Source organism: Musca domestica, unplaced genomic scaffold (assembly GCF_030504385.1).
Source record: "Musca domestica strain aabys unplaced genomic scaffold, Musca_domestica.polishedcontigs.V.1.1 2, whole genome shotgun sequence".
In the NCBI taxonomy this organism is placed as follows: Eukaryota; Metazoa; Arthropoda; class Insecta; order Diptera; family Muscidae; genus Musca; species Musca domestica.
Window position 1 is genome coordinate 37,191,345 of NW_026712249.1, and position 22,196 is coordinate 37,213,540.

Genomic DNA, 22,196 nt, shown 5'->3' on the forward strand with positions numbered 1-22,196 from the left:
ATGGATTTAATGTTGCGACATTAGGCCTTGTAATTGCAAAGCGAAATTGAAGAAGATCGGAAAAGTGTTTGCCGGTTTTGGAATGAATGGAAATGTACTTCGAAATGCCTTTGGGGCTAATTTCTGGAGATATTTGAATTGGTTGAATTTTCAAAAAAGAGAATTTTGGAAAGACAGAGAGTTCAAAAAATTATTAAGTCAATATTGATTATGAAGCCTAACATTGGGCGCCATCTGTGATTAACTTTTAAAGTCTTATTGAGACAATTTTAAATATTCAGATAAAATGTAAATGCTATTATAACTTTCACGCAATTCTTTACATTTATTTCCACTGGAAATAGTGTTTGTTCCAAACTTTCAAAGTTATGCTACAGCAGTTTCCGAGCTAATGAAAACAAGCTAATACTGTAAATGCTGATTGATGATGTGAAAATTACGGACCACTAGGATTACAATTGAAAACCGCCAGACCCTGTATATGTTGAAAGCTCTAACATTCAATGCAATGAGCTTATGGAGTTTTACGTTGGGCGCCATTAAAAACATAACTCTTGCTAGACAATACTAAAAAAAAACATCAAAATGTCGCCACAAGACAAAATACTACTATTGGGCGCCACCTAGATCTTATCATTTATATTGGAATTTGAAAAACACCAAAACATTTTATGGATTTTTTATCAACAACAACAATAAAGGTCTGCAAGTTTTTTATGAGAAAATCTAAAGGTTTTCTTAAGAGGACATACCATGGGTGAATCTTCAACTTGTTTGTGAGAAAATCTATGAGAATATCTATATTTTCAATACTACAAACCTTGAGACTTTGTACAACAAAATTCTGAAATCTTCAACGTTTCTATCTATGAAAAACTTGCAGCCATATGAGAAAGTCTACTGACTTTTAGTGAGAATAACATTTGCAGATTTTCTATGAAATAATCGAAAGTTTTTCGATGTTATTTGTAATCAAAAATAATAATATACAGAGTGAGATAAAAAAAAAACTGCATCCAACCAACTTCAGACCGCTGTTATTTAAAAAAAACACTCGTCCGACATCTGTTAAAATTATTCCAGTGACAGCTCAATATATTGTTTACATTTTGGTGAGAATTTTCCAGAAAAAAAGTTATTCGTTATGTTGAATTCCAACACGTGATAGGGTGATTTCTTTATATTTTTGCTAGAAAACCACAAGTGACTATCGTTAGAGCACTCCAGCATTTAAATGAAAATAAATTTTTTTGTGTCTCGCACCATCGCTCGTTACCGTGATACTGGTAGCGTAGCCCGATGTCAAGGAAGTTCGAAAAGTTAAGAAGCGACTTGATCGAAACACCCGTCGCAGTGGCCGAAAATGGCTCATGAGCTGAACAAATCGCAATATTCCATTCGACAAATATTGAAAAAATGAGCTCGGGGTTAACCCATTGAAATTCCAAAAAGTGCAAGACCTTACACCGCAACAGAAAGAAAATAGATGAAAAATGCTAAACAGTTGCTTTGCTTGGCAGGAAGTGGTGAACTGCCGAATTTGGTTTTATCCGTCTCCGATGAGAAAACATTCGTTGTCCAGCAATTTGCAAACAAACAAAATGAATGATGATCGTGTTTACTTGTCAAAGAGGTAACTTGAAAATGTGCACCTTCGGTTGGCCACCAGAACTCAAGCGCTGGCCATGGCGATGGTGTGGGCCGCCCTAGGCTGTTATGGCGGCCTCCGCTCGTATTAATCGATTTATTCTGATGCCACAGAATAAATTCCGAATATTATCGCGAAAATATTCTGGAGGGTGAATTAAAGCCATGGGCAGGCGAACATTTGCCGCGGACTTTGAACATTCCAACAGGACTCAGCACTATCGCACTCAGCACGCGCCACCTAAGAAAGGTTACAAATTGAGATTCCTCGCTTCATTTCTAGCGTAAAATGGCCACCAAAATTTTCGGATACCAAGCCCTTGGACTATTCTCTCTGGAGTTTTTGGAAATCAAGGTTGTCACTAAAAAATACCGAAGTGTCGATCACCTCAAGCAAGCGCTTCGCCGGGAATGGGCCAAATTACCGCAGAGCAACATTCGGACAGCGTGTGACGGTTTTATTGGCCGTTTGAAGGCCATAATTCGTGTCAAAAGCGATCTTTCGAACAAATCTAAACTTATTCTAAATTTTATGCTATGTTCGACTTTTTTTCGTTCATTTAATAAAATTTAAAAAAAAATCTAAAAATTGTGGCACTTGACTTTGTTGCTGTTTTTTTATCTCACCCTGTAATAACATTTTTTTTTTCCTATAGTTAAAGTAAAAAAGTAATCTTTTAAATGGACTTAAGGTTAAATAAGGACAATAGGGTTTGATATAATAGCATTTAACATTTGAAACATAACAGACATTCACAACATTTTGAGCCCCTTTCCCACTAATTCGGCAGACGGGATTCATTATGGACAATCCAGTCGTTGGCTTCAGCAAAGCCGAGGGAATGAAGTGCCACTTGACAGTGATACAACACACTAATTAAACTGAGTTCTTAAAACTATACGTTAATGAGTGCCCCTAGTTGGGCGCCATTGAACATAATTGCCTCGAAAAGGCTGTAATAGCCCCAGATCTAAGCGGTCTTAATTTTCACTATCTATAAAATATAATTATTTGAAGCTCTTTATGATATGCGATTTTGGATTGTCCTTCGTTGGGCGCCATTAAACATCATTGCAATTACATGTCTGTTAATGCTCATTTAGATCACATATAACTTGTAGCTCTCTTCATTTTTCATATTTTGAAAATAAATATCGGTGGTAACGAATAGAATAGAAGGTGAGTTTTGTTACGACAGCAAAGTTGATTTTTCAATCATATCACATTTGTTAAGTTTAAGTGGCGCCCAACGTGGGAGTAAAAATGTAAATTTCTTAACTGAGTTGTACAAGCCATATTTATTTATTGCAAGCAGATGTAATAAAGGTTTAAGATTTAAAAATTAGCAATGTATGAGCTATGGACTACCCTGGCGCCCAACGGGGTACCCAAAAAATACAACAAGGCTGAATCGTTACTGTAATTATTATTTATTCTGCAATTTTTTCGTTTTAAGACCATTTTACGCTCATAAAATACCTTTGGTACTGCTTCTCTTTACGTGTGATCTATATTAGCCCATGTTAGAATCCCTTAAAAAATAGCCAATAGCGTTTTCTATTAGGAATTAGAAAAAAAGGAAAAATATTTTCAATTTATTTTTCCAATTCCGCAAAATATAAGTTGAAAGTGTAAGTGGCGCCCAACATGGGGTAACAAGTGTGGTTTTTGTCAATATCGATGCTCATCAGAATCAAAATATATATTATTTTTATTGTGATCTGGTTGAAATATACAAATTATCGACTAACGAGAATTGTTGTCTAAATTGGCGCCCTACGTGACACCGACAGTAGACTAATGTAAATGTACGTTTTATAATAATATTTTTTTAATATTTTAATATTTTTTTTCTCCTAATCGACTTAAGTGTTTTAATATGTTAAATAAAGGGAGTCTCTTCCGGCATCCGATTCACATAATAATCATAACTTGTGCTATAATTAAAATCTTTTTTTCTGGAAGGACATCGTCTTGAGGAAAATTTACGTCCCTGAAATTGTCTTAGTGCCGATGACGCCTTTTGCGGAGCTTTGTTTTTCAAATTTTTCAGTTAAAAGTGAACGTTTGTGAGAAGACTTCGACTGATTGTTGTCGATCAGCCATTTGACCAGCGTTTATGAAATGCTAGTTACATTGTAAAAGTGGCACCCAAAACGGAATTTCGAAAAAAAAACTGTTACATATTTCGAATATAAATTTATCTCCAACCAACTACGCTAAAGGACATTACTTACAAAGAAATACACAATGAAATTATATCCTTTGCTTAATTTATTTACTTTAACTTTTCCAATTGACCCGCCAGACATTTTATATCTCACAAATTTGCAATACAACAATGACACCAACAAACGATAAATTTATGCAACCACACACACATATATATACAACCATAAACCATTGACGGTATTCAATATCGAAGAAATCGTATAATTTAATGGTCATAAATTTACAAGATTGCGTGGCAATGTCTTTTGCTATCGACATCGTGACGTCGAACGACAAGGACGAGCAATGCGATAGTCATGGAAGAAGAGAAGGTGAAAAATACCACAGTGCCCGAATCGAATACTTATACATACACAATAAGTAACGATAAAAGTAAATAAATAACATATAAACAATAAATATTGTTGCAAAAGAAAAAAACAAAAAGGAGAATAGCAATGAATTTTTATAGTTCCACATTACAATCTTCTGGAAGGGAATGAATACAGAAAAATATCACGAAATCAAACTTACCTGCCACAACAGTTTCGGAGCGCTGCAAACGCACCAGTACGTGCTCGATAAGGCCAACATCTGTGCAGGCTTGTAAATTGCGTACACTTTTGCGTAAAATTGCAATAAAGACACTCCATATTTCAGCCTGCAAAGAAAAAGAAGAGGAAAAGGGAAATGGAATTTGTTAAGTTGGACTCGTAAAGGAAATATATAAATTTTATTATCAAATAAATTGTTGGCTAAGGAAATGAAAAATAAATAAAAATGACATTTTCGGAACGGGGTCGCAGGTGATGTATTATGGACATTTCCAATGTTTTGGAGGTCACGGTAATTTCTCTTTTGTGTATAGAGGAGATACCGGAGATCTTGTGGAAATAGAGGTAGGAATATCTGCTGCGTAAACAGGGCCTTAGAAGGCTTTTCGTGCAGAGAATCCTACAAGAGGATATTTTTATTAATAATTAATACTTTCAGAAATTAAAGGACTTTAAGGGTCCTCTAACAGTTTCTTTTCACTTTTTTTTAATTCAAAAGCCTTTTTGTAATTTTCCCAATACTACCTTTTAAATTTTTATTTTTTATTCCTCAGCCATATTGCTAGAGAAGGTATATCATTTGATACGGCCAAAGCGTGCCTCATTGAAAAAAAGATTTAAGGTCTCATTTGGGGCCAAATCCGTTTCAAGACATTGGGAGTCGATGTAGCGATGTCCGTCCGTCCGAAGGGAGCTCCGATTTGATCCAAATTTGGAACATCGTAATATTATTGTCAAACTTAGATCTAGTTCGGAGATGGGCAATATCGGCAATATCACTCCTTCTGGTACCTTCCTAACAAAATGTCAACAAGAAAGAGAAAGAATAATCCGATTTTGTTCCGACTTTGCAAATCCTAATATTTACATCAATGCTAGGTCAGGTGCAAAAATGGACAAAATCGGCGAACTCTACCAAGTACCTCCCCCCCAAAAAAGGCCAAAATTTTGAATAATTACAACTCTTAAAAAATGTGATGTAAGAGTCCGATTATCTTCAAATTTCACACATCCCAATAATTTTATTAACCCATGGTCTGGTGCCAAGATGGAATACATCGGTCCACTCCTTCCGGCACCTCCCTCACAATAGGTCTAAAATTTTGAACTACCAAAGCGATCATAATGTCCGAAATAAGCATCAGATTGTCTTAAATCACAAGATTTTTATTAAATTAACGTCAGGTGTGAAGATGGGATATATCGGTAAGGTCGGTCTACTCCTACAGGTACCTCCCCCACAAAGGGGCAAAGCTTTGAATAACCAAAACGATTTTAAAAGCCGAAATAAGCATCAGGTTCTCTTAAAATTATAAACATCACATTATTTTTTTTAACCCAAGGTCTGGTGTGAATGTATGATATATCGGACCGCTCCTTCTGGTGCCTCCCCTTAAAAGGGTCAGAATTTTGAGTATCCATGAGGCTCATGAAAAACGAAATTAACATCCGATTCCATTCAGACTTGACACATCTCAATATTTCTTTCAACATAAGATTTATTATAAAGATGATAGAGATCCAACCATTCCTTCTGGTACCTCCCCCACAAAGGGTCAAAGTTTTGAAAAACTAAAACGATCATAAAATCCGAAATAAGCATCCCATACTCTTCATATTTCATACATCCCAATAGTTCTACTAACACAAGATCTGTTCAGAAAATGGGACATATCGGTCCACTCTGTTCTGTTACCTTCACCACAAGGGGTCAAATTTTTGACTATCCATGAAGCTCATAAAACCTAAAAATTAAAATCCTATTCCATTCAGACTTGCTACATCTCAATATTTCCATCAATACAAGATCTGTTGTAAAAATAGTAGAGATCGGATAATTTCTTCTGGTACCTGCCCTACATAGGGTTCAAGATTTTGGAAAAAAAAAAAACAAACAAAAACAATATACATCTGCAAACCGCTTCTGGTACCTCACCCAGAAAGGGTCACAGTTTTTAATACATTTATCTGTCATTACTTGCGAAACGAGTCAGCGATTCTTCACAACTTGCTATATCTAAATAATTCGCTCAACCAGAAACCCAAGATGAACATGGAATTTATGGGTTCGCATAAAATGGGGTATAAATGTTCGATTTTCTTAGGAAAATGTCAAGTAGGAAAATGGAATACTTAGGTCGACTATATCTGGTACCTCACGCACATTTTATAAAATATATCACATTTCTCATATAAAGTGAAGAAAGTAGTCGATATAGTTAAAACCTGGAACGTAGCAATATTATATAATCCCTACTTAGGTCCCATACGAAATGTACAATCTTGGCCCATTCCATTTGGAACGTACTCCAAGGAGGGTAAACATTTTGTACAATCATAACAGAAGTCAAAATATGTATATTTAAATCATCGAACATTGGCTGAGGGTATACATCGACTGATACTTTTTAAATCGACTGATACTTTTTAACTCTTTTTTTTTTTTTTTGCTTAACATCGAATGCATTATTAAATTCTTCGAAGTCTTTCATATTTTCCCAAAAATCTAAATATAATATCTAAATTCAAATACCACACCTAGCAAATTTTTATAATTTGGTATACATTTTATAAATTTATACCAACCGGGGGCATGGATGACAAATGGAAGAAATAGAGTAGCTCACAAATTGGTTTCGCATTAATAGCATTAAAGTTGAACTTGTCACTGGCAATGAAAATGTCAACTTAAAAATATAACTCCGTTTCGCATTTAAATAATTTTCCATATTAAATTTATTTTGCCCTCGTCAATGCTATTCACTTCTTCTTGATTTCTTGCCATGTGAAAAACTCTGCAGGTTTTTTCGGTTGTGTGGGTTGTGCCTGACGCCGGAGTGCGTGCAGACGACACCAACAAATGAAATGGTACAACGTCGTCAAACCAAACAGAGAAGCAACTGCAGAAGATGTGGTTAAGTGTTATGGAAAGCTTGAAAAATGAAAAATTAATGTGAGCCATTTACTTTGGCATACTTAAGTGAGCTGTAGGGAAAATGAGGGAGTGAGAGAATAAGGGAGGGAGAGAAAAATGGGCCGATGCCCTGAGGGTGTGGTAGAAAAAATGGAAAAATAAATTTGCGGTTTCCTGGCAGAAAAGCCACACCATATTACTTTGGTTTATGCTTTAAAGGGGTTAATGGAACAAAACATTCCCTCAACATTCCCTCTTAAAGGGGATGTCCACATGTAATTAATAATTTCTAGGAAATTGCTAGTTAAATTGGTATATAATTTCTGGGATGGCATATAAATTAATGGTAACCTTTTAATCCTCGCTAAATAGGGATATTGGTCAAGAAAAGGAAAATAGGTTTAAAATTCGTATAAAAGGATGAGAAGAATTATCAAAGACAAATACACAAAGGGTTTTTTTCTGTAGAAAAAATACGGTTCTGTGCAAGGCTTCAAAAAAAAAAAAAAAAAAAAAAAAAAAATCGGGCCTCAGTCATTGAGGCTATATTTTTCCTTAAAAACGGACATCAGTCCTTGAGCCTTTTTTTTCAGAGAAACAAAAATTGGGGCTATTATTTTCTAGTTATTATTTTCTATAGAAAAAAAAAAAGACTTAAGTCATTGAGGCTATTTTTTTTTTCTATAACATATTCGGGCTCAATCATTGAGGTTTTTTTTTCATAGAAAAAAATCGGGCCTCAGTCATCCAGACTATTTTTATCTATAGAAGAAAAAAACGGGGTTCTGTCATTCAGGCTATTTTTTTTCTATAGAAAAAAATCGGAGCCCCTGTCATTGAGGCTATTTTTTTTTTCTATAGAAAAAAAATCGGGGCCTCAGTCATTGAGGCCTCAAATAGCCTCAAAAGCTGAGGCCCGATTTTTTTCTATAGAAAAAAATAGCCTCAAAAGCTGAGGCCTATTTTTTTCTATAGAAAAAATTAGCCTCAAAAGCTGAGGCCCGATTTTTTTCTATAGAAAAAATTAGCCTCAAAAGCTGAGGCCCGATTTTTTTCTATAGAAAAAATTAGCCTCAAAAGCTGAGGCCCGATTTTTTTCTATAGAAAAAATTAGCCTCAAAAGCTGAGGCCCGATTTTTTTCTATAGAAAAAATTAGCCTCAAAAGCTGAGGCCCGATTTTTTTCTATAGAAAAAATTAGCCTCAAAAGCTGAGGCCCGATTTTTTTCTATAGAAAAAATTAGCCTCAAAAGCTGAGGCCCGATTTTTTTCTATAGAAAAAATTAGCCTCAAAAGCTGAGGCCCGATTTTTTTCTATAGAAAAAATTAGCCTCAAAAGCTGAGGCCCGATTTTATTCTATAGAAAAAATTAGCCTCAAAAGCTGAGGCCCGATTTTTTTCTATAGAAAAAATTAGCCTCAAAAGCTGAGGCCCGATTTTTTTCTATAGAAAAAATTAGCCTCAAAAGCTGAGGCCCGATTTTTTTCTATAGAAAAAATTAGCCTCAAAAGCTGAGGCCCGATTTTTTTCTATAGAAAAAATTAGCCTCAAAAGCTGAGGCCCGATTTTTTTCTATAGAAAAAATTAGCCTCAAATGCTGAGGCCCGATTTTTTTCTATAGAAAAAATTAGCCTCAAAATCTGAGGCCCGATTTTTTTCTATAGAAAAAATTAGCCTCAAAAGCTGAGGCCCGATTTTTTTTCTATAGAAAAAAATTGCCTCAAAAGCTGAGGCCCGATTTTTTTCTATAGAAAAAATAGCCTCAAAAGCTGAGGCCCGATTTTTTTCTATAGAAAAAAATAGCCTCAAAAGCTGAGGCCCGATTTTTTTCTATAGAAAAAAATAGCCTCAAAAGCTGAGACCCGATTTTTTTCTATAGAAAAAAATAGCCTCAAAAGCTGAGATCCGATTTTTTTCTATAGAAAAAAATAGCCTCAAAAGCTGAGACCCGATTTTTTTCTATAGAAAAAATTAGCCTCAAAAGCTGAGGCCCGATTTTTTTCTATAGAAAAAATTAGCCTCAAAAGCTGAGGCTCGATTTTTTTCTATAGAAAAAATTAGCCTCAAAAGCTGAGGCCCGATTTTTTTCTATAGAAAAAAAAATAGCCTGTTTTTTTTTTTTCTATAATAAAAAAACGGGGCCTCTGTCACTGAGGCTATTTTTTCTATAGAAAAAAAATCGGGCCTAGGTCTTTGAGGCTATTTTTTTTTTCTATAGAAAAAAAATCGGAGCCTCAGAAAAAAAATCAGAGCCTCAGAAAAAAAATCGGAGCCTCAGAAAAAAAATCGGAGCCTCAGAAAAAAAATCGGGGCCTCAGTTATTGAGGCCATTTTTTTTCTATAAAAAAACAATCGGGGACTCAGTTATTGAGGCTATTTTTTTCTATAGAAAAAAATCGGAGCCTCTGTCATTGAGGCTAATTTTTATGGAAAGATCGGACCTCAGTCGATGAGGCTTTGTTTTCTCAGTCATTGAGGCATTTTTTGTTCTATAGAAATGAATTGGGCCTCTGCTAAGGAGGTCAGCTGTTTTTCTAGAAAAAAATCGGCCTAGATTGACCTGTTATTGTTTCTATATAGAAAAAATACAATCTCTTATCTAAAAACTTAAATTCCATCCTCCTGATTTCCACTTCCATTTCATTGGCAATGGAAATTTATGCATTGAACCGTTGAAGTGAAATTATTTGATAACGATACTACGGTACACAGACACACACAAGTCATTTCCATTTGATATTCAGTTTCCTATTCTGTTGCCACTGGGATAGCAATATCCTTTAGGTATTGGAAACATATTTCCTTTATTGTCAACTGCTTGTTCATTTATAAATAGCAAAAAATACAAAATAGAAAAAAGCAAACCTGAGTTGAAGTCTAAGTTTTTTTTTTTTTTTTTGAATTTTCTCCATGTTCCCGGCAAGCGTTTGCTGGCGACAACAACAACAACATGAAATCCAGAATAGAAGCCGGATGTATGGCAATTGCCATTGTGTGTGTGTGTTTGTGGGGAGGGGAGAGGAAATATATGCAAAGTGTGAGGGGGAATATAATGGCAATGATTTCCAAAGGAAAGACAAAATAATGAAGACGGAAGTAAACGAGTAAAATCACATTTTCTTCATCGTCTACATTGCTAGCAGTTGATAGAAATCCTGCAGGTCTCCCCACTCCAACAGCCAGGGTGCATGCATTGAACCGTGTCGGTCCATGAATTCATAGTTGCATCTGATCTGGTGTGGCATCACAATGTGGTTGTGAAACAAACAAACGTCCCAATAAATGCAATTTACATCGGAGTCCTTTTAGTTTTGCTATGTCAAACAAACTAAGATTTTAGTTTTTCAATTTCAATTCTACCAGAAGTGACTCGCAATGCAAAATCCTTTAGAACTTCCGACTGGCGCGTCGAGGAGCTCTCATTGCATAAATAAAGTAGTATTTGTTTCGCAGTTACGTTTATTAAATGCAAATTTATTGATATTCAATTTGCTGATGCTGATCACCTCCCTGTCATGTTAGGGAATGGAAAAATTTAAGCGGCTTATGGCAAAGAAGTGATTGTAGAAGAAAAAAAGTGATTCCTTTGGGACTTATGTAAAATAAATGGAACTCAAAAAGAAGAACGTCATTTGTTTCGGTATTTTCTAAAAATAGTTATATTTAAGCATTTCATACTTAATAATTTCCAAAGCATAGCAAATTGGTGAAAATGTTACGACAAAGAAACCGTCCCACTGATTGTCTAGAAAATATTAACTTTTCTATATAAAATGTGAAAAAAATTTTGAGAAATATGGCCATTTCGGGCCGTTCCTCCTGCGTTTATCCGTGATGCACACTATGCCTAACACATTAACCTTCTCCAGACTCTTATAGACCACACTTCATCGGGGGATGACAGATTCTACCTGCCTTTAAAATATAGTTTATTTACAAGACTCTATTTTTAACTTACAATAGAAAGAACTGTACAGGGTGAGATGAAAAAAAAACTGGAACCAATTTCCTGTTAAAATTGTTCCAGTGACAGCTCTTTATATTGTTTACAAGCGTACAACAGCATTTTGTTATTCGTAATGGAATTCAAGCGTGATAGTGTGATTTCTTTTTACTTGGCTGGAAAACCACAAGTGGCTGTAGTTAGAGCACTCCAACATTTAAATGTAAATCTTTTGTGTCTCGTACCATACTAGTAGCGTAGCCCGACATTAAGGAAGTTGACGGAAGAAAAAAGCTACATCAGTAGAAATGGTTCGAAAAGTAAAGAAGCAACTTGATCGAAACCCTCGTCGCAGTGGCCGAAAAATGGCTCGTGAGCTGATCATATCGCAATATTTCATTCGGCAAATATTGAAAAATGAGCTGGGGGTAAAGCCATTGAAATTTCAAAAAGTTCAAGAACTTACACCGCAACAGAAAGAAAATAGACTCAAAAGAGCTAAAGAGTTGCTTCGCTTGGCCGAAAGTGGTGAATTGCCGAATTTGGTTTTCTCCGATGAGAAAACATTCGTTGTTCAGCAAACAACGACAAACAAACAAAACAAAATGATCGTGTTTACTTGCCAAAGAGGACAGCTGAAAATGTGTTCCTTCGTTTGGCCACCAGAACTCAAGAGCTAGCCATGGCTATGGTGTGGGCCGCCATAACAGCCGATGGTCACTCTCCGCTTATATTAATCGACCGTGGCATCAGAATAAATGGCGAATATTATTGGAAAAATATATGTCGAATATTATCGCAAAAATATTCTGGAGGGTGTATTAAAAACTTGCGCACGCAAACATTTTGGCCGCAGACCTTGGACATTCCAACAGGACTCAGCACCATCACACTCAGCGCGCGCCACCCAAGAATGGTTCAAAATGAGGTTCCTCGTTTCATTTCCAGCGAACAATGTCCACCAAAATCTCCGGATACCAATCCGTTGGACTATTGGGTCTGGAGTATTTTAGAAAGCAAGGTTGGCACTAAAAAAAACCAAAGTGTCGATCACCTCAAGCAAGCGTATCACCGGGAATGGCCCAAAATACCGCAGAGCAACATTCGGGCAGCATGTAACGGTTTCATTGACCGTTTGAAGGCCATATTGCGTGCCAAAGGTGATCAATTCGAACAAATCTAAACTAATTCTAAAATTTGATGCTATTTCCGACATTTTTTACATTCATTCAATAAAATTTAAAAAAAAGTAAATATTATGGCGTTCGACTTTGTTGCAGTTTTTTATCTCATCCGTATAGTTAAAAAATAGCCTCAATGGCTGACGCCCCGATTTTTTTTCGATAGAAAAAAAAAAATAGCATCAATGATTGAGGCCTAATTTATTTCCATAGAATAAAAAAGCCTCAATGACTGAGGCCCGATTTTTTCTACAGACAAAAATAGCCTGAATGACTGAGGCCCGATTTTTTTTCTACAGAAAAAAATTGCCTCAATGACTGAGGCCCGATTTTTTTTTCTACAGAAAAAAATTGCCTCAATGAATGAGGCCCGATTTTTTTTCTACAGAAAAAAATTGCCTCAATGACTGTGGCCCGATTTTTTTCTATAGAAAAAAAGGTTCAATGACTGAGGCCCGTTTGTTTTATATAGAAAAAAATAGTCTCGTTTGTATATAAAAAATTAAATTTCAGTATTTTCCTAAATATGTAAATTAAGCGAAAAAATACAACACATTTCCATGCTCACACCATTTTTCCAAGATGCCCACAGGAAATGACGAAAACTTTGTCATGACTCCGACAAACACCAATGACAACATGTTAACTTGTTTTATCCAAGAGGACTACAACGAAAGAGAGAGAGAGGGAGAGTAAGAGACAGAGAGTGGGGGACATTATAAGTTTGTTGTTTTTCTGTTATTATTTAGTTTGCCTTTCTCAAAGTCATACAAAAATCCCTTTATGGGGGTTTTAGCAGAGATTTAAGTTTTTTGCTGAAAACATGTTGCCAATATAGTTCAGCAAAAAAAAAAAAAAAATGTCAACACAAAATTCTGCTCCCAAGCCTTTATTCCCCCTTACTGCTGACACAACTAACAAGCAAGGTGACAAACTAGTTATCCTCTTTTTTCATGTTGGCTTACGAATTACAGAAGGGTAGTTACAATGTTCTGTTCGCATTTTTTTGCCTGCCTTGGCATTAAATATCAAAAACAAAACTTTTTAGCACGAGACGCCCCTACACAAAATTCAAGCTAGCAACAACAACGCCAACAACAAAAATTTTTAGTTGCCAGTGTCTGTGAAAAGTTTGAGAGTTATGTTGTTGTTTTTGATGTCAGTTTCTGTTATTTCTGTAAAACTAGTTGTCTAGTTTTATAAAGTCCAAACATTTTATCCTTTAACAACATGTTGTTGTTGTTTCTGTTGGTTTGTTTTGTTAAACTTTTGTGTCTTTGTTATATTTTGAATGTTTCAATTCGGGAGATTTGGTGGGAAAAAGGGGCGGGTGCAAAAGTTTATGAATTTGATTCTGTTTGGATTCAGATTTTTTGAATAATTTGAATTGATAGTTGTGTTAGAAATAGGACCCCGAAAAAGTTAAGTTATGCAGCACTCCTAAAAGTATTCTATGGAGTATACAACAACATCTGTTTTGTGGAAAAATTATTGGGTTTTTGCTAGAACAAATGCTAAAGAACAATTAATGGCAGATGTTGAATTAATGGGACTGCCTAAAAGTATGCGATTTCGTGGAAAAAAGCTTTTTATTTAAATTTCTTAGAAACTAATTTGTTTATATCTATAAATTATTTTTTTTTAATATTTGGGACATAAAACAAAAACAAAACATTGTAGTTTTAAGCATTTCTTTCATCACTTCATAATTCTAAATTTTCTAAACAAGCACTCAATAAATTTGAATTGAATTATTAGTTTGCCTAAAAGTATGCACTGCCATGGCCATAACCGAGGGATTTTAATTTCCCCGTCTTAAAAATATTTTTATAATTTGATCTGAATCCGGTTTTCAAGGTATTAACAACCCCTAAAGGTATTAACTGATGCTATAGCGACACTTGATTTAAGTCATGATTTTTTTAAGAATATTTTTTGAAGAGCCTTTGAGACGTGGATTTTTTAAAGAATATTTTTTGAAGAGGCTTCGAGACGTGTATTTTTTAAAAAATATTTTTTGAAAAGCCTTCGAGACTTGTTTTTTTAAAGAATATTTTTTGAAGAGCCTTCGAGACGTGGATTTTTTAAAGAGTGTTTTTTTGAAGAGCCTTTGAGACGTGGATTTTTTAAAGAATATTTTTTTGAAGAGCCTCCTAGACTTGGTTTTTTAAAGAACATTTTTTGAAGAGCCTTCGAAACGTGGATTTTTTAAAGAATATTTTTTGAAAAGGCTTCGAGTCGTGGATTTTTTTAAGAATAATTTTTGAAGAACCTCCGAGACGTGGATTTGTTAAAGAATATTTTTTTGAAGAGGCTTTGAGACGTGGATTTTTTAAAGAATATTTTTTTGAAGAGGCTTTGAGACGTGGATTTTTTAAAGAATAGTTTTTTGAAGAGGCTTTGAGACGTGGATTTTTTAAAGAATATTTTTTTGAAGAGGCTTTGAGACGTGGATTTTTTAAAGAATAGTTTTTTGAAGAGGCTTTGAAACGTGGATTTTTTAAAGAATAGTTTTTTGAAGAGGCTTTGAAACGTGGATTTTTTTAAAGAATATTTTTGGGAAGCCTCCGAGACGTGAATTTTTTAAGGTATATTTTCGAAGTGGATTTGTAACGAATTATTATTAAAGAGCCATCAAGACGTGGATTTTTTAAGGAATATTTTTGACGTGGGTTTGTAAGGAATATTTTTTAAGTTTAAGAGTTTTTTTTAATTTAAGTTTAAATAGGTCCATTTATCTAAACATCTAATGGCATGACATCTAAAACAGAACCTGGTTTAGGAAGACTTCGATAAGTTTCCTCTTTAACAGATATTAGGAAAAAATTGCGGTAAACGATACATGGAATATAATTTAAAGGCACCTTAAAGTATGCAATAATTTCCTAAGTCTATAGGGGTTAATATCCCCTCAAAAATGTTTCTTTTACAAATTTAATGTTTAATTAGGTACCTTTTTTAGGACAGTTAAATTATTCAGGACAGTTAAATTGTTCAGTGCTTCTTGAACTATACACTAACATCTAGAACAGAATCTGGTTTATGAAAACTTCGACAAGTTTTTTTCTCTTACATATATTTAGAAAAATTACTACAAAACAATAAAAAGAAGACTGTAGCGGTGCCTAAAAGTATGCCATTTTTTGTCCAAGTATATTCAAAAAAAAAATTCAATTTTTACTTCATCCGCTAAAAAATTTTATGGAACTAATTAATTTGGTCCATATATTTCGAAGTTGAATTTGGAGTAGCTAAATTAGCTACATTTTCTAAAATTATGCAAAGATATCTATATCTTGTTGTTGATAATTTTTTGTGGGAGTTTTTCTACAAAATTATAAAAAGCCGATAATCACTTCAACGGTGCCTAAAAGTTTGCAATATTATGAAAACACTCCTTTTCACTTTTAGTTAAAAACATATCTTTGGTCTTATAAAAATTAGATAAGCTCTCGAGCTCATAAACAAAACCACACAAATTATTGTAGCCCTTTTAATTTCGAAAAAATTATGAAAAGCTGGTAATCACTTAAACGGTGCCTAAAAGTATGCAATTTTATGAAAATCCTTTTTTCTACATTCGGCTGAAAATCATGTCTGTGGCCTTTATTACAAAATGTACATAAGCCTTCGAGCACCAAGATAAACACACACAAAATATCGTGGCCTAAAAATTTCTCAAAATTATAAAAAGCTGGTAATCACTTCAACGGTGCCTGAAAGTATGCAATATTATGAAATTTATGCATTCAGCTGAAAAAATTTTCCCTTGTATTTTGTATAAAATGTACATAAGTTTTGGAGCACTACTATATAAAAACACACAAAACGTCGTTGCCTTGAAGTATGCACCTTTTATTTTTAAAATAATGGATTTTTACTCCATCCACTAAAATATATTTTTATAGGTCCAAAATTTATTTAATATTTAAATATTTTCCCAGAAATTAAATTTGTCACAATATATCAGACATTGTGTTCCAACATGTATGTATCTATTTGATTTGAAGTTGTACTAAGTGCTGCTGCTGGATACCATGTTTGTGGATGTGATGCTTAGTGTGACAAGAGCTGCAACAAACTTGGAGTGACCCAAATCCACAACAACAAAAAACTGTTCGCGGCAAAAAAGGAAAAACAACCTAAACTAAATGCAGACTCACATAACTAAACTCGGCTCGATGTTTGAGATGATGTTGGCATTTGTACAAAGTAGTACATGATGAAACAAACCAACAACAACAACACTTGAACAACATGTTAGTTTGAAGAAGTACTACAAAATGTGTGCGTGTGTGTATGTGTGCCTGTACTAGCCATAAAGTAAACTGGAACACATTTAAACTTTGGCTAAACTTAAACAACAATTCCACAGAACTGCAACACAACACAAGTTTTGTGAAAACATTAGATATTGCGGCATTTTACCTGTACTTTAGTAAAACCGCCGCACTTGTTGAAACAGCTTTGTCAAGTGACTGTTGGTTGTCATCTCTCCTCGTACAGAGAAATTCTTTAACAATTCATGCAAACACTATACTTCGTGTGTTTTGGTTTGACAGACAGCCAAACCAAAAAACCGACCGCCTGGGCTTTGAAGTGGTCTTTTGTAAAAACAGAGAGAAAAATATAACACACAACAAATTGTTATGTTTTTTTGTCTCGTTTAATGGAACAGGAGAAGGGACTTCCTTGTATAAACAATAGTAAGAAACTTAAAATAAATAAAAAGGCCGGGCCGAACATTGAATATCCTCCACCATTTGGAATGAATTTGGCAAAACAATAAAATCCGTTCAAAATTCTTTTAAAATCTTAAACATATCTAAAGTAGCTGTTATATTTGGGTGTATACGACTACATGGACCTGCATAGGAAACTTTTGTCATAAGACATTACAATATTCAAATGCGAAACTTAAAAAGAAATCGGTGAAAAATGTAGCCAAAATCATCAAAATACCGAACATCGGACCTGCACATACAATTTTCTGTCTTAGGCCGCAGTATCCATTAGGAACTTCAACTACCAAATTTTCAAAATCCGGGTGAATAATGTCGCTAAAATCATCAAATTACCGAATATCGGGAGGTACCGTTATATGGGGGCTATACAAAGACGTAGACCTGCACAGACAATCTCCTGTCATAGGCTGTAGCATCCATTACAAACATCAAATACCAAATTTGAAACAGTTCCGGCGAATAATGTCCCTATAGTCAACAAAATACCGAATATCGGGAGGTACCGTTATATGGGGGACATTCGAAGACATAGACCTGCACAGAAAATTTTCTGTCTTAGGCTATATTATCCATTACTAACTTCAAATAACAAATTTTAAACATTTCCGCTGAATAATGTCGTTAAAATCATCAAAGTACCGTTATATGGGAGCTATACGAAGACGTGAACCTGCACAGACAATCTCCTGTCATAGGCTGTAGCATCCCTTACGAACTTCAAATACCAAATTTGAAACATTTCCGGTGAATAATGTCGCTTAAATCACCGAAATACTCAAAATAGGGAAGTACCATTATATGGGCCTTATACCAAAACGTGCACCTACATGGCCCATTTTCAATACCAAAAGTCCTGCAGACATAATATACATTTGAGTAAAGTTTTATTAAAATTTCGTGCGGAAGCTAGAGTAATTTCCAAAGACGGATGGACGGACAAATGGTTGGACATCGTTAAATCGACATAGAATTTTATGCTGATCACGAATATATATACTTTGTGGGGCCTAAAATGTGTATTTCGAGGTGTTACAAACCATATGACAAACTTAATATACCCTCCATACTATGGTGGAGGGTATAAAACAATTAAATTTAAACAACTTGTTTCACTACAGAATAAAATATCTTTTCCGCCTACAAGTATACTATGAAATAAGTTAATAAATAATGCACAGGGAACTATTTCTTTTAGTAAAACAGATATGACTGCAATTTAATTTCGTAAATTTTTAAAATTGAAATTTTTGGTTGGATTGCAATATTTTTGTTACTAAGCAATATTTCCTTAAAGAAATAATAAAAAAATATTTCCAAGTTTTAATGTTAATTAATATTCTTAAATCTTCTATTTTTCTTTCACAATATTCTTCAAGGACCCTAAGATATATTTTTATTTATGGCAAAATTTCCACAAATTATTATAATTCTCCCAAAAATATAAATTTATCTACTCCCACTCTGCCATTATGTCTCTAAACATTATAACCTCAATGTCGTCAAAGCGATATGTATTCCATATGTGACAATGCGACAAATACTCCTGATGATAGCTAGGATTCGCAACGAACATATTTGTTTTTTTTTTTTTTTTGCTATCCCATGATAAATTATTAAACATTTCTCTACATTGCCATTATTTGTTTATTTCCTCCACGAGATCAAAGGAAACAAACAATAAGTCCCTCATCATCGACACAGGCACATACACTCACACAGACATTTGTATTGAAAAGTAATAGACATTAGGTAAACACAATCGAGCCTAACATCCGACGACCTAAAAAGTACTTTACTCTCCCTCTCTCTCTCTCTCTTGCTCGCTTGGTACCAAACAAATATTCAATATTCAGGACAAGTTCATGTCAGAATGAATGGCTGCCATAAAACAAACACAAACAGAGCAAACCAGTAAACTGTGGCATATAAAACATGGTAGTCAAATCCATACACACACACACACATACATTCATTCATATGTATTATTCACAGAGGCTTTCGTTTACACAATACTCAAATAAAAACAGACGTGCATTGTATTCCCACACATCAATATGGCAACATATCGACACACATTCATATTTATTTATGTATCCACGTCGATATGTATGTGAGTCTCTGTGGTTGTGTGGGTACACATAAAAGTTCAGTATTTGTTTACCAGCTCATTACAAAATAACTGCACGCGCTGTAAACACCAATACAATGTTGGCATGTATGTATGTGTGTTTGTACATACATAACAAAAGAGTAAAGGATCACAGTGAGAGGTGTAATAAGTTATGGAAATCTATGTCAAGCCGAGTTGATTGCTATAGCGTGACTCCAATGAAATGAATGCGAAAAGGAAATATTATTGTAAGTGTATGTGTAGACATGTATGTGTAATGCCACGATTAATAATGTAGACAAAATGCCAAAAATGTTTTAATAAAATATTTGTGATTAAATAACGAAAAAATACGACAGCCTTTAACTTTATAATTCCAACGCCCAGAAGTATGCAAATAATTTCAATAACAACTACAATTTACAAAATTTATATTAAAATGTAGATTAAATCGAAATCTTCGAGAGGGGTTAAAATTTGAATCTTTAAAAATATTTGAAAAAAAATTAAATATGAATCTAACATTATGTATAAATTGGCCTTAATAGAAACATGATTGAATATCTAACTTTACTACATAACCCTAAAATTTTAGATTCGTTCCAACAGTTCGTTTTGTGCCGAAATGCATTATTTTTTCCGTTTGACAAAATTTTTTAGTCAAAATTACATACGTGGTACTAAATTTTCAGACTTTCAAATTTTTATGTGTCATTCAAGGTTTTTCCTTTGGGAAAAGAGTAGTAGGACAATGTTTATCTTTCATTTTGAAGTTTATTGAGAAGTATGTAAGTGAAACCATTGCACAATGGACGCACATCAATTTTATCTTTCCAAAACTATATCAACCTCTCCACATGTAAAGCAGATCTCAACGCCGGATACCAACAGCGACCTGAAATTAAACATCTAGATTCCATAGATGTTTCCATTCCATTCAATACCAACTTTGGTAACATTTAGTATTTTTCGTATAATTGAAATAGCCATTTGCACAACCATTCCATATCTGAATCCCAGGCACCAATAGATATCTTAATATGCAATTTTACGGTTTCAATACTATCACTTCAACCAATACCAAAATTTTGTACCATTTAGTAATTTTCGTATAAATGTAGGACGATATATATAGATGTTCAAAACCACCACCATATCTCAATTCCAGATACCAACAGAGGCTTCAATATCAAATATGTGGATTCCTTCCCTTTACCCAATACACTGAAAATTTCCGAAACCACAGCGAACATAATACAATGATCGTCCCTCCCTGTCTGTCTGTTTCAGGAGTACGATTGATTAAGGGAGGTGTGATGTTGTATAGAAAAATATATATAAAGGGTGAGATAAAAAATAATTTTTACTTTTTGTTTATTAAAATATTTACGAATGAATGCAAGCAATGTCGGATTTAGCATCAAATTTTAGAATAAAATTACATTTGTTCGAATTGGTCAACTTTGGCATGAATTATGGCCTTCAAACTGCCAATGAAACTATCATGTTGAAACTCGAATGTTGCTATGCGGTATTAAGGTCCATTTCCGGCGAAGCGTTTCCTTGAGGTGATCGACACTTTGGTATTTTTTAGTTCGAACTTTTCTTTCCAAAATACTCCATACACAATAGTCCAACGGATTGGCACCCGCTTGCTCTAACGTCCACATGTGGTTTTCCAGCCAAATATAAACAAATCACACTATCACGCTTGAATTACATCACGAATAACTTTTTTTCTGGAAAATTCTCTCTTATATTGTAAACAATATAATAAGCTGTCACTGGAATAATTTTAACAGCTGTCGGACGTGTGGTTTAGAAAAGACAGCAGTCTGAAGTTGGTTGCAGTTTTTACATAACAAAAACTAAAATAATGTTGGAACGAATTTTGCTCCCACTTAAAATCGAAGAAAACCGGTCTGGACTTGCTCGAATTCGAGTGAGTTTTTTAATTAAAATTAAATAAAAAATAAAAAAAAAATAAAAATCGAAGAACTGATTTTTATGACATTTATTTTAAATAAAAGCCTAAGATATTAGGGTTTGGACTTATTGGACTAAGTTCGTTTCAAGAAATGCGGTCAGTCAGATGTCTTCCCGCTAGTCTGTCTTTACTTTTGGCTTGTGCAACCGACAGCTGTCGAGGGAAGTAACCAATTTTTTACATATTAATAATTCAATAACATATATATTGAGTTCGAAAATGAACAATATTGGCTCATTTCTTGAGATACCTGCCACACAACGACAGAGAAACGAAAGGAGTCCAAAGGAGGAAATAAATCTAAGTTCCAATTCCTTTTGGTATCTCCACGTTAAAACGATGGAAATTGTATTAATTATTACTCTAAACGATAAGAAACACGCTATTCTTTCAAAATTAGGCCAGCTTCGAGAAGGAACAATTTGGACCCATATTTTACGATACTTATAAATGCTCAAAAGTGTAAGAATGGTCATACAGGTGTCAGTATAATCAAATATTTTAAAATCAATTAAAAGCAGTTGAGTTTTCAAAAAACTAGAAATTAAAAAAAATATTGAAAACCATAAATCAGTCTTTTGAAAAGCGCATGTATCTATTTTCTGTATATATTTATTATTATTTTATTATTATTACTGTTACTATTATTATTATTAATATTATTATTATTAGTATTATTATTATTATTATTATTATTATTAGTATTATTATTATTATTATTATGATTATTATTATTCTATTAGTATATTATTATTCTTAGTATATTATTATTATTATTATTATAGTATTATTATTAATTATATTATTATTATTAATTATTATTATATTATTATTATTATTATTATGTATTATTATTATTCTATTATTATTATTACTATTATTATTAATATTATGATTATTATTA

The 22,196-nt window shown here is 33.8% G+C and overlaps 1 protein-coding gene across 10 annotated transcripts in view; it reads right to left on the reverse strand.

Moving 5' to 3' along the window:
- The window catches only part of LOC101897857 (neurobeachin), a 236,395-nt gene that overhangs the window by 153,641 nt on the left and 60,558 nt on the right, over window positions 1-22,196 (reverse strand). For all 10 annotated transcript variants that reach the window (XM_059122131.1, XM_059122136.1, XM_059122129.1 and 7 more), the window contains exon 3: window positions 4,394-4,520. In XM_059122131.1, coding sequence (XP_058978114.1) covers window positions 4,394-4,520 — 127 coding nt within the window. The remainder of the gene's footprint in view (window positions 1-4,393; window positions 4,521-22,196) is intronic.